General features: G+C 36.0%; 2 protein-coding genes across 7 annotated transcripts in view; one reads left to right on the forward strand and one right to left on the reverse strand.

The window, feature by feature from the left end:
• Positions 1-13,247, forward strand: part of MARS2 (methionyl-tRNA synthetase 2, mitochondrial) — a 33,841-nt gene that overhangs the window by 13,692 nt on the left and 6,902 nt on the right. Inside the window, exons 4-5 of one of the 4 annotated variants that reach the window (XM_077154555.1) lie at positions 4,382-4,439; positions 7,319-7,930. The gene's annotated coding sequence lies outside the window, so the exon portion shown is untranslated. Of the gene's footprint in view, positions 1-4,381; positions 4,440-7,318; positions 7,931-13,247 lie in introns of those variants that run through there. The other 3 variants (XM_077154556.1, XM_077154558.1, XM_077154557.1) reach the window with 3 other exon arrangements.
• BOLL (boule RNA binding protein) overlaps positions 1-13,247 on the reverse strand; it is an 84,167-nt gene that overhangs the window by 9,797 nt on the left and 61,123 nt on the right. The window contains exon 11 of one of the 3 annotated variants that reach the window (XM_077154566.1): positions 7,963-9,798. The exons of the other annotated variants lie outside the window; for them this stretch is intronic. Coding sequence (XP_077010681.1) covers positions 9,742-9,798 — 57 coding nt within the window. The 3' untranslated portion in view covers positions 7,963-9,741. Of the gene's footprint in view, positions 1-7,962; positions 9,799-13,247 lie in introns of those variants that run through there. 3 annotated transcript variants of the gene reach the window in all.

The raw sequence follows: 13,247 nt of genomic DNA on the forward strand, positions 1-13,247 counted from the left end.
GATCTCTGAGAGTACAATAGGAAAAATACTGAAAACTTATTGCTTAACATTGAGAATAGCGAGAAAAGGGCTAGTCAAATTAAACCAAGTTATCAAAACTCATCATTGGTAAAAGCTTGTTGAGACAGATGTTTGAAGATTTATGTGAAGGCAGGTATATCTGAGGTCAAGAGTTTTGAACTAGTCATTCTCTAAAGAGAAAGGCACATGGCTAAGGCTAAGCCATAAAAATCTATTTGGTAAACATAGTGTTTGTGGTTGAGTTTATTTTATTTTCATTTTTTCCTTGGGATAGGCGACATAAGGATATTAGGATGCTAAATGTGTTATTGTAACTCAAAGTTATTTCAAACAATTGTAACTGACCTGAATAAAGCAATCCTAAGGTTAACTTTATTACTGTATTCCAGTGCTTACACAGGGAAGACAAAATGTAAATGTATTAGTACCTTTTTGGAATAATTTGCATATGTTAGACACTAAAATAAGGATTTTAAGATGTTTCTTTTACATGTTGCTAAAAATATGTTATGTAAGTGGATATTGTGTGGCTTTCTCTGGTACCAAAGTTAGACATTTTAAAAACAAAGATCCTAAATATGATTAGTAAGAAACACATTGTGAGTATTAAAATCATTCCAAATGGTTAATGAATACTTAAAAATTATTATCCTTTAAATGTTTTCTTCAAAATGCTGAAGGAAAAAATATATACTTTTAGGGCAATACTTTTTATATTGATCAAACATTTCCTTCATATACTATCATTTGTTGTTTCAGAACCCTATAACGCTAAGGATGAGGTTTTAGTTTCTGTATTTTTGCTCATTTTCATTATGACTTGTAAAAGGACCTTGGCCATTAAAAGCTAAAACACTGATCTTTTATAATAGTTTAATTAAAGTATTTTTGTTATTATGGATATGTTACCTTATCAATAAAGAAAGAGCAGAACTTTTTTTTAAAAGGACATTAATGAATTTTTATACCACCCCAGTTTTTTTGTTTGTTTTGGGTGCATGGACCAGGAATTGAACCTGGGTTTCCTGCATGGAAGGTGGGCATTCTAACTACTGAATTATCCGTGCACCCCCCACCCCAGTTTTTTATGTCTGTAGAGGGAAAAATAAAGTAACAAAATCATTATAGAATTGAATAAAAATAATATGGAAATACATCAATATGTTCTGATAAGGAGCACAACTGCTTAAAATAAATTAGTTAAGAAAAACACTTCAAATCTAAATCCTTTTTGAAGCAAAATGCAATTACTCTTGGATTTAAAAATTTACAAAAGGTTTAGAACAAAAATGCCTTGGTATACACTGAATAAACTGTAAAAAATATAGGATTAAAATATATGCTGTAAACAACAGATAAGCAGAGTATTAAATATATTGTTTCATGATATTTTCACTAGGGCTTCAATAATAGAACACAGACCTTATGACAAAGTATGTTACTTTCACAATAACTATCAAAGTAAAGTATTTTCATCTAGATGGAGTGGTTTTCAAGTTTGCCAGAATATTTATTCTTCAGGTTAAATATGTTAGCCCAGAAACGTTAAGACTGATATACAGAAAAAGTATTTAATATCAATGGACAGTTCATTATCCTTTATGAGACAGGATAAAAAAATTAACTAAGGTTATAACCAGGTATCATCTTCTGAATATTATGAAAATACTATGGTTTTTAATAGATATTTTATTCATACTCAGTGGAAGTGCAAAACCACTTCAGTTCTCAGAGTGGACATGAAATTAAAATGGTGAAGAAAATTACACTCTTGCCTAGTATTGTGCAATCAAATTTCATTCGATGTTAAGAGTAAATTTCCAGGTAGTCAATTTAAACGTTGCTCATTTATATAAGTTGTTTCATTATTAATCCAAATATCTATAAAAGGAATAATATTTTTAGAGAAGAAAGTTGAGATACATGTTAAACAGTCAGCATTTAGAGAAAAGTTAGAGTGGCCAGTTTTTAATTTAAAAAGCTCAAGTGTGACATTTTTAATAGTAAAAAAGTTCTCCAATTCTGTAAGAGTAGGCAATCATGGCTTCTTTGTATTTTAAAGGTGAACTGATAATATGGGTAAATTTTATGCAGACAATGTTAATTTTTTAAAAGCCTAGAAACATCACAAACTAAAACCTGAATGAAAGATAAAAAGCAATACTGAAAATGTTACTGTTTTAAAGGAAGAAATATGTATCTAGTCTGACATATATGCAGCAAATGTTTTTATTTGCTAAGATGCTTTAAGAAGCCTTATACTCAATATATGAATGATAAAAGAGGGTCAATAATAGATATGGAGATATCTTTAAGTATGTTTAAGAAAAGCGTCAACTTTGGCCATAGTAATTTATATGAGAAAAATAATCATAATATGACAGGTTTATGGATATTATATATACAAATATTTTGAACATATGTATTAATATTTGTAATATAAACCTAGAGTTTAAATTTTAAAAAACAGTTAATATTGCTAAGATATACACAAGTCTAAATATGGTGAAACCAAAATCAAGTGAAAGCTAGAATCTATTCTACACATGCTATCTTCCTAACACAACAGTGTTTTCTTGAACTATATCATATTAAAAATAACCCTGTTGCTCCGTATTCCGTACACCCTTAGCTGTGTCTACAAATATGAAACTGAATAAACACCAAAGATGTTTTTAAGTGATTGTACATATGAGGTTATCAGGTTGATAAGACAGACAGATGATGACCAAATTTTTCAAACGTTATCAAGTTTGTTGATAAATAGATCAACATTTGTTGACTTATCTTATAGATAAAGCCTTTGTTCTATTTGTTACAGATTATAAATCTGCTAACTTAAATGAGGATGAATTAATAAAGGAAACCATGATTTTATCCTGCACCTCAATGTTTTGGCTATTAAGTTTCTTTAATTTCCTTAAAAATTTAGCAAAAACATTTAATCTTAAGCATATCCAGAACTCTCATATTTGTTACCGGACCACATATGGGGCTAGTTGTTTTCTATTATTGGATAAAATAGTTATCCAAGATTCTACTTAACAGAATCAGTAGAGGAAGGTGGAGTAAGAATTGAATCCTCTGCTCTGAAATCTTTCCTAGGGTGAAAGTGGGGGTTCGAGAATATCGTGGTTTCAAACCTACAGATGAAGGTTGAGAAAAGCTTCTTCTCACAGAATGTAACCTTGGTTCCTCTTAAGAGATTTAAAGAAAATGACGGTTTTAATGCATTTTAAATGACTCCTGTTTTATAATTACTTAAGGGAAGGATTTAAAAAATATTAATTGGGCCTGGATTTTGAGGAGAGAAGGTGTGCTTTAGGAAAATTCCCTCTAGAAAGAATAAATTACCTTATAACTTCCTGCTGGATAAGCAAGTATTCTAGGACTAGGGAATTAATTGCCCATAAAAAGATGCTCACTAGGAAGGATATCCATTGGCATTTCTAAATTATTGAGTCATACTTCCTTTGTGTCATCCCTGAACTTTGAGTAAAGGTTTGTTTAAAAACAATTTATGTACTAAGTGATATACAAAATTAGAGTCAGATCCTATGGGTGAGAAAACAACTATCCAGAGAAAATCACAGTTATTAATAAACTATTTAATGTCAATGGTGTAACATTTTATTCTACTGTTGAATATAGCATCCAATCAATTGACTCTGTTCCAACAACTGATTTTTATTTGAACCACTGCTGAATGTAAGGTTTAGTGGAGATACTGCTTTACGAAACTGAGAATAGGAAAATTTCACCTATAGCATCTGAAATGACAATGCCTCCTTCAAAGCATCAGGGTATCACAAAATCCTTTTGCCTAAAAACCCCATCACTTGCCTTTTTGGCTGTTTAAAATGATTTGAGTTTGAATGTATTTGTAATTTAAGAAGGCTGCAAGCATCAATGGGCCTGAGTTCATTTCATAAAGCAGAAAAAGACTTCTGAAGTGGGCACCTGGGCCACATCAACTACCCAGCTTGAATCCGACAACAGAAATTTAATATCTAGTGTTCAAATAATTCTTCTAAAATCTTATCTAGCAACTTTTATATAATTAAGGGAAAAGAACTAAAGTAAAACATCAAAATTTGTCTAAAGAAGCATGGTTGATTATATATAGTTATAATTTCCATGATTCGGGTATATAAGCCACTCTATCGACCCAAAAGACTCTGAGCATGTGAATCAACAGTGAAAGCTTGTCAGTGCTAGAATAGGTTAAGTTAAAAATATCAGGATTAAGTCATGAAAACAGTGGATAATTTTTTTTTTTGGCATAGCAGACTAAATGCTTCTAGGATTAAAAATGTTTTAAATTGTGCAATGTATTGAGAGTTTTTTCATATCATTTCAGGTTCCTTTGTGAAGTTACAAAATATTCTTCCTAACAGAAAATAAAATACATTTATGAGGTAATGTAAAATAAGTTAAAGACAATTTATCTAAATCAATACTGTAAGAAAATCCAATATATTGGGCATATTTCACTTAAAGTTTTTAAGCTAAGGAGACTTTAGTAAGCAATTATGATACTTCATTATTTTAGAATCCATACCAAATTTTATCAGTGTAAAAGTAGTTTCAGTTTTGTAACTGCCATGAGGATATAAAAAATGAGAACTAAACTAGAATAGCCCCTTTCCACAACAGCAAATGTGACAGAGAGTCTGTGCAGTCTGATAATGTCTATATTGTAGTTGAAAGAAAGAAAGAGCGAGAGAGAGAGCCACTAAAGATTCATCTGTTTTTTGTTGATGGACTTTATGCTTTCAAAACCATGTGAATGTGCCATGTTTCCCAAAATAGATGAGTACAACCTAGAGTAAATGGCACAACCTATAGGAATCTTTAGCTATCAGAGGAATCAAAACTTTGTGGGGTACTTTAGATGCACTTTCTTCTTACCTTGTGCTCCTTCTTAAATTTCCCAGAATGCTGACTTGCACAATACTTTTTTTTTTTAAGTTTTTATTTTGAAATAATTTCAAACTTACAGGACAGTTACAAAAATAATACAAAGAACTCCAACATATTCCAAGTCCTCCAAATACCCAGATGCACTGATTTTAACATTTTGCCACTTTTGCGTTATCAATCTATCCATCTGTCTGTGCACAGTCCTTTTTTTTTCCCTGCAAGTATTTATTTGTCACTGGGAAAGTTCTGTGTGTTGGCTTCAATAAGACCAAATAGTTCATCTTTAATATATAGCTACTACACTCCAAAACTGAAGTCAATACAGTCATTACTACAAAGTACTTGCTGAAAGAATCTATCCTGGAGAGAAAAAAATTAGGAAAAATAATTGAAACATTTCCTCCAAACTGCACATTTATAAATACTGTCATATTTAAAATGCTTGAAAGGCATTAATTCTCCATTAATGGAAAGGTAGTTTGCTACTGGCAACAACAACAACAACAACAACAACAACCACCACCTCAGCAATAATTTACCAAATGCTTTAAAATTCAAAAGCTGCATGTTTTGGATCCACACTTAAGCAGTTTTCTTGTCATTACATTTATGACCGCAAATTTTGCACAATACTTTTTAAGAAAGTTTTAAAAATGAACAATCTAAAAATATTTATTAAATTTTAGAATATTCCATTTTGTCCAAGAAACTGGGTTCATATTCAGGTTACCTGAAAAAGATTAAGTTCTGGTATGTTGATCAAAATCTGTTTATTTTAGAACTAAAATACTTTCTGATCCAATTTCCTAAATGCTTGTGTTAGATTTAATTTTAGTGATTCAGTTAAAGATAGTCCATAACTTTTAGTTGGGACAAAAAATATTTCTGAAGATACTGTGTTCTTCAAGAATTTCCTTGCCCCTTGAAGTCATTTGCCTCCTTACAGGTGTCAATTTTTCATTATATTATAGGATGTAGTAGATAATATTTAATTAGTAATCAGAAGTTCTGGGTTCTACCACTTTATAATAATATTATCTTGGGCAATTCTCTTAACTTCTCAAAGCCTCAATTGTTTTATTCATAAAAAATTACCTGCTTATCTCACGAAAATACTGACTAGATAAAATGAGATAATCTACGTTAAGTGCTTATAAATTGTAAGGTGCTATAAAAATATAAGGTGCTACTCTTAGAATAATATAGTATGCAAAAATATGATATTCCAAGCATGATTTTATAGACAACAAAATTAATACAATTTTTATAAGGAATATTATCATGGACTTAAATGTTCATGAATCTACTATAGCTATATTAATGGTTAAAATGGAAACCACAAGGCTTAAAGGGTCTTAAAGATATAGAGAAGTCCAGTCCTCACCTTTTTGGCTTAATTCCTTTTCAGACTACACTTCTTTTTATATGTGTGTGGGGGTTTTATTAAAATTATTTGGCTATTTTGATAGTAGACAAAGTCTTTGTGACTCCTGAACCCATAAATTTATATTTTGGTTTGCTATATGTAAGTTTGCTATATGTAAGAAACCACAAGGCTTAAAGGGTCTTAAAGATATAGAGAAGTCCAGTCCTCACCTTTTTGGCTTAATTCCTTTTCAGACTACACTTCTTTTTATATGTGTGTGGGGGTTTTATTAAAATTATTTGGCTATTTTGATAGTAGACAAAGTCTTTGTGACTCCTGAACACATAAATTTATATTTTGGTTTGCTATATGTAAGTTTGGGTCATGTACTTTCTTAAATCCTCTGCCCTTCATTTCATTACCAAATGGTATAAAGTACCTTAAGTTTCTCTGTCCACAATAACGTATTATTCAAAAGAATTTGTAAAATAAGATGGAAAAAAATAAAATATACAGATTGAAAAAAGTTCTCTTTAAATATTAAGAATATACGAGGTATACCCAAGACATTTAGTATTCCAGGTTAACAAGGCAGGTATTTGGCATTTGTTTTTACTTATTGTTCATTACAATTCAGAGGCTAACAAGTTTCCAGAAGCTACAAAAACCCTCAGTGACATTCCTAGTATGGGTGCAATGGAATAAGAGGATACAGCCAAAAGAACACTTGATTTGGCCTTTAAAATCACAAACAAGTTTTTCCTTAATGGGTCAAGCTATACTTCTGGTTTCCCATTTAATGTCATATTCACTTTGTATTTTATTAATGGGATTACCTATATCCCAGTTCTTTGGGACAGTATTATTACAATTTTATTTTTGAGAAACAGTTTTTGAATAGAATGATTTTATAAGTTTACTAATATGAGACTTCTTTGCAGATAAATAAATATATATTTCAAATAAATATATATTTAATTATTTTTGGTGTGCTATTTCATTTTCAAGTGTCCTGATTCGGATCATGTGGTAATTAGGTTCGGGAGTCAACTTGGCCAGATGAAGGTCCTAGTTCTGCTGCTGTGGACATGAGCCATTGGCATGTGAACCACATCTAACACTGATGACATCTGCAGTCGGCTGGGGGGGAGTGCCTCCTTCAATGAGAGATGTTTAATTTAATTGGCTGGATGCTTAAATGAGAGAGCTCAACGCAGCACAGCCCAAGCAGCGCAACATACCTCATCTCAACACTTGCAACTCAGCGCAGATCTTTGGAGATGTAGAAAGGAATCACCCCAGGGAAAGCTATGGGAACCCAGAAGCCAGGAGAGAAGGCCAGCAGAGATCCCCCTGTACCTTCCGGTGTAAGAGAGAACTTCAGATGAAAGTTAGCTGCCTTTCCTCTGAAGAACTATAGGTTTTTAATGAAATAATTCCCCCTTATTAAAAGCCAATCCATCTCTGTTGTGTTGCCTTCTAGCACCTTTAGCAAACTAGAACAGATGATAAATTATATGATTACTCCATATAATAAGAACTTGGAGCAGAGATCAACAGAGTCAAGAACTTTTTGACTACCCCAAGCAGAAGGAAAAACAGAATTTTATATGACTGAAAAAAACATGAAAGGAACTTATCCTTATGTAAATAACCTTCATTTCTATAAAGATAATAAAAATTCTGTTTGCTGCTCTTCAGTGAAGGCAGTGTGAGTCAAGATTATATGTACTGGAAAACAAGAACTTCTGATTATGAGTCCATATAATGATATTTCAGAGGTTAAAACTAATACTTGGATAATGGAACCTGGCACATGTCTAAGAATGTGGTATCTGAGAAAAGATGTAGCTACATTCTTATGCTTGACCCTATTTAAACAGACTCTGCTGACAAGTCTGACTTACTAAAATAGAATGAACTGTACCTTTTTAACAACAGAGACAAAATTCTTATGAAATTGCATGACCAGGGATTAAGTCATGTCAGTGAAAATTGTATTATCAATTATCTTCACCTAGAGGGTACAGAAGATGTTTTGAGGGATGTTTAATAGAGAAGACCCCCCAACTGGATGATGTATTATTATACGAAGAAGTGATTTTTAGAATGAAATTCAGATGTTCCCCCCAAATCCCAAATAATTCATCATTTTAGAGAAAATAAGGGAAGCTGAATCTGCTGTAAAGGACGTATAAAATTTAAGCAAATGTGGCAATAATTTAGAAATAATTTTCATGAAGCAAATGAATGGATTAAATGAGTTATACAAGGTTAGGTTTATATCCCAAATCATTAAAACAGACTTTTAACTTAAAAATTCCTTCCAAAAAATAAGCAAGCCATCTTCTCTCAGCTTTCCAGCCATTTTTCACATCATGACATACTCAGAAGATGTTAATACTCACATGGCACATGGGGGCTAACAGGAGCCTGCTTGCAGTGGAGGTGACTGATTTGGGATAAGGAAATTGATAATATTTTGAAATATCTGTAACCCTTTCATGGCATACTGTGTTCAGCATACTATTTGACAAATTCAGGTCTATTGGAAGTAAAAGGCAAGAATCAAGAAAAAAATGGACCTTCATCAACTATGCATGAAACTGAACTAGAATTGGCAAAAATCCGTAATGTGAAGGTTGACTGGGTAAAAAAAATGAACCTACATGCTTTAACATATTGAAAATATTTTCTGTGGATAATAAAGATCATCTGTAATAAACTGTGACATTTCCTTGGAATTGCTGGTTGCGAGACCTCTAGTACTTCAGGAGCCAAAATGAATACAGAAATTTTAAGATTCTATAAACATTATTTTGGGACTATAATATGAGTAGATTTACTGAATTCTCCATTGCTATTTTTAATAGAATTATTAAGATAGCAAGCCATTTTTTTCCCTGGGGGCGGGGAAAGGGAGGAAAGGCCACTAACTGACAGAAGTATACAGATATACTCCAGTTCTGTAGGAAAGTATCAACATTTGATGATGAAGGACGTAAACCTTAATAAAGAATTTAGGACTTTTTATTTCTCACAAATCAGATGTGGATCAGTTGTTTCCAAGCATAAAAATTCTGTCAACAGAATTTGGATCCATTAATTACATGTGGAGATTTACCAGTCGCTTATTTAATATCCTCTACAAAGGAAATGAACACTAATAGATAAACTCCAAAATCCACCTTTTAAAAAATTAAAGCCTGTTTCTAGCCTCAGATTCCTAGTCCAGAACTAGAATTGGTGTCACACTGCTTGTTAATAAGTAATAGTACAATGATATTGTCTGTTCTAGTATACATACTCTCTGTCATCCTGTAAATATCCACCTACTCACATACACAGCATAAAAGAAAGCTCTAATCTCCAAGGTATGTATATGAGGGTACTTGACTACACTTACCACATACCCTCAAGTTTCAAGTGATTCATCCAAATTTAAGAAACAGGGTGAATGATGATACAAGCAATACCCCGAAGAACATCTGAAATCCAAAAAGATATTGAAGGATAAACTTGGAAACATTTTTATCTTAAACGCTTTGTAAGTGAAAGTAAAATCACTACTGCTGTCAATACTACATGTCCCACCCGATGGAGAAAATACCTTAGTGGAGAATATAACTCATAACTTTTAAGATTAACTCAGCCTTCAAAACTACATGAATTTGGGTGGGCCACGGTGGCTCAGCAAGCAGGAATGCTTGCCTGTGATGCCAGAGGACCTGGGTTCATTTTCCGGTGCCTGCCCATGTTAAAAAAAAAAAAAAAAAATACATGAATTTGCTGAAGTACGAAGTATCTGTATTTGAAGTACAAAGTATCTGTATTTGATCATTTATTTTGAGCTGTACCTAAAAAGTTCTTTGAGGAAACACAGTAGGCTTTTTGAAATAAAAAGTAAGATACGGATTATAAAAAAATGCATGTGAACTAAAATATCTTTCCTAGTTTCATCTGATCTTTAGGATTTACTCACAAAGGACATTTCTAAAGATCAGATAATCTATTTTTAAAGATAACAATCTGCTTGATTGTTTTCTTTAAAATTTTTCTTTTATAATAAGAAGACATAAAACAAAATTAAATGTCAAAGAGGATTAAAGGATGCAATATCATACAGAAGCAAAAGCTATCTTGGTCCTTTCCCCCCCATATTTTCAGATGGTCTGCTATTAGGAACCACTGTGAAAAATTTGGAGCATTAAGAGTACCAATGGGGCTCCGCCGGCGCTCCCACCGCCATCTAGCCCTCTTCTTCCCCCTTCTCCGCCTGCGCTCCCGCCTCCATCTAGCCCTCCTCTTCCCCCTTCTCCGCCCGCAGCGCTCCTGCTGCCATCTGGCCCTCCTCTTCCCCCTTCTCCGCCTGCGCTCCCGCCGCCGTCTGGCCCTCCTCTTCCCCCTTCTCTGCCTGCGCTCCCGCCGCCGTCTGGCCCTCCTCTTCCCCCTTCTCCGCCTGCGCTTGTCTGGCCCTCCTCTTCCTCTTTCTCTGCCGGCGCTCCCGCCGCCATCTGGCCCTCCTCTTTCCCCTTCTCTGCCGGAGCTCCCGCCGCCATCTAGCCCTCCTCTTCCCCCTTCTTCGCCGGTGCTCCCGCCGCCGTCTGGCCCTCCTCTTCCTCTTTCTCCGCTGGAGGCACTCCCGCCGCCATCTAGCCCTCCTCTACCCCCTTCTCCGCCGGCGCTCCCGCCGCCGTCTGGCCCTCCTCTTCCTCTTTCTCCGCCGGTGCTCCCGCCGCCATCTTGCCCTTCTCTTTCCCCTTCTGCTCTGGCGGCTCTCCATCCGCCACCTTATCCTTCCCTTTCTCCTCCTACTCCAGCGGCTCTCCAACCACCACTGTGCCCTCTTCCGCCTTCACCGGCTCCTCCGCCACCGTCCTCGACAGCCTTGCCATCCTCACCTTTCCTCCTCCAGAACAGCTACTAGGGGAGTAGAAACGATTCAGAACAGCTCCCGGAGCCACGACAGAGATAAAAAAGACAGCGTACCCCATCCTGGAACGGCTGACTGGCTGGGGGAACCCGCTCTGGTGAGATCGCCGAGGGACGTGGGCTTCCCCGGGCGGGGCGGCAAGCGGCTGGAGTCCCTCCCCTCCTCCTTCTCGGGCCAGCTGGCAGAATTGGGCAGGCGGTCCCCTCAAGCCACGGCGGCTGGCGCCCCCACCACGCGCGGCCCCCCGGACCAACTAAGAGAATTGGATCGGAAATCACCAGGCCGCGGAGAACGGTGACCGGGGGGGTCCCTTCCAAACATGTGACTCCCTGGTCCGGTTGGGAACGGTGCACTCTCCTGAGCCGCGGCGGCTGGCGCCCTTCCGCCACGCTTGGCGCCCCGGGCTGACTAGGAAATTCGGACGGGCGCTCTCCCGGGCTGCGGCGGCCGGCAATCCTCCCTGTGTTCGGACCCCCGAGCCGGCTGGCACTCTTCCAAGTCGCTTCGGCTGGCGAACCTCCCCCACGGCGAGAGTTTTCCAAAGTTAGAGGACCCACAGCACCTTTTACTGGTGGGACCCACAGACAAACGTGTGTCACGAGTGCCACCTACTAGGCAGGATAAGAAAAACAGAACCCAGAGATTTCACAGAAAAATCTTTCAACCTGTTGGGTCCAACACCCAGGGAAATCAGACTAAATGCCCAGACGCCAGCAGAAGATAACGGATCACGCTCGGAAAATTGAAAATATGGCCCAGTCAAAGGAACAAACCAATAGTTCAAGTGAGATACAGGAGCTGAGACAACTAATGCTGAATATACGAACAGAAATGGAAAACCTCTTCAAAAACGAAATCGATAAATTGAGGGAGGACATGAAGAAGACATGGGCTGAACAAAAAGAAGTAATAGAAAAACTGAAAAAACAAATCACAGAGCTTATGGAAGTGAAGGATAAAGTAGAAAAGATGGAAAAAACAATGGATACCTACAATGATAGATTTAAAGAGACAGAAGATAGAATTAGTGATTTGGAGAATGGAACACCTGAATTTCAAAAAGAAACAGAAACTATCGGGAAAAGAATGGAAAAATTTGAACAGGGTATCAGGGAACTCAAGGACAATATGAACCGCACAAATATACGTGTTGTGGGTGTCCCAGAAGGAGAAGAGAAGGGAAAAGGAGGAGAAAAACTAATGGAAGAAATTATCACTGAAAATTTCCCAACTCTTATGAAAGACCTAAAATTACAGATCCAAGAAGTGCAGCGCACCCCAAAGAGATTAGACCCAAATAGGCATTCTCCAAGACACTTACTAGTTAGAATGTCAGAGGTCAAAGAGAAAGAGAGGATCTTGAAAGCAGAAAGAGGAAAACAATCCATCACATACAAGGGAAACCCAATAAGACTATGTGTAGATTTCTCAGCAGAAACCATGGAGGCTAGAAGACAGTGGGATGATATATTTAAATTACTAAAAGAGAAAAACTGCCAACCAAGACTCCTATATCCAGCAAAATTGTCCTTCAAAAATGAGGGAGAAATTAAAACATTCTCAGACAAAAGTCACAGAGAGAATTTGTGACCAAGAGACCAGCTCTGCAAGAAATACTAAAGGGAGCACTAGAGTCAGATACAAAAAGACAGAAGAGAGAGGTATGGAGAAGAGTGTAGAAAGAAGGAAAGTCAGATATGATATATATAATACAAAAGGCAAAATGGTAGAGGAAAATATTATCCAAACAGTAATAACACTAAATGTTAATGGACTGAATTCCCCAATCAAAAGACATAGACTGGCAGAATGGATTAAAAAACAGGATCATTCTATATGCTGTCTACAGGAAACAAATCCTAGACCCAAAGATAAACATAGGTTGAAAGTGAAAGGTTGGGAAAAGATATTTCATGCAAATAACAACCAGAAAAGAGCAGGAGTGGCTATACTAATATCCAACAAATTAGACTTCAAATGTAAAACAGTTAAAAGAGACAAAGA

Source organism: Tamandua tetradactyla, chromosome 3, assembly GCF_023851605.1.
Source record: "Tamandua tetradactyla isolate mTamTet1 chromosome 3, mTamTet1.pri, whole genome shotgun sequence".
In the NCBI taxonomy this organism is placed as follows: domain Eukaryota; kingdom Metazoa; phylum Chordata; class Mammalia; order Pilosa; family Myrmecophagidae; genus Tamandua; species Tamandua tetradactyla.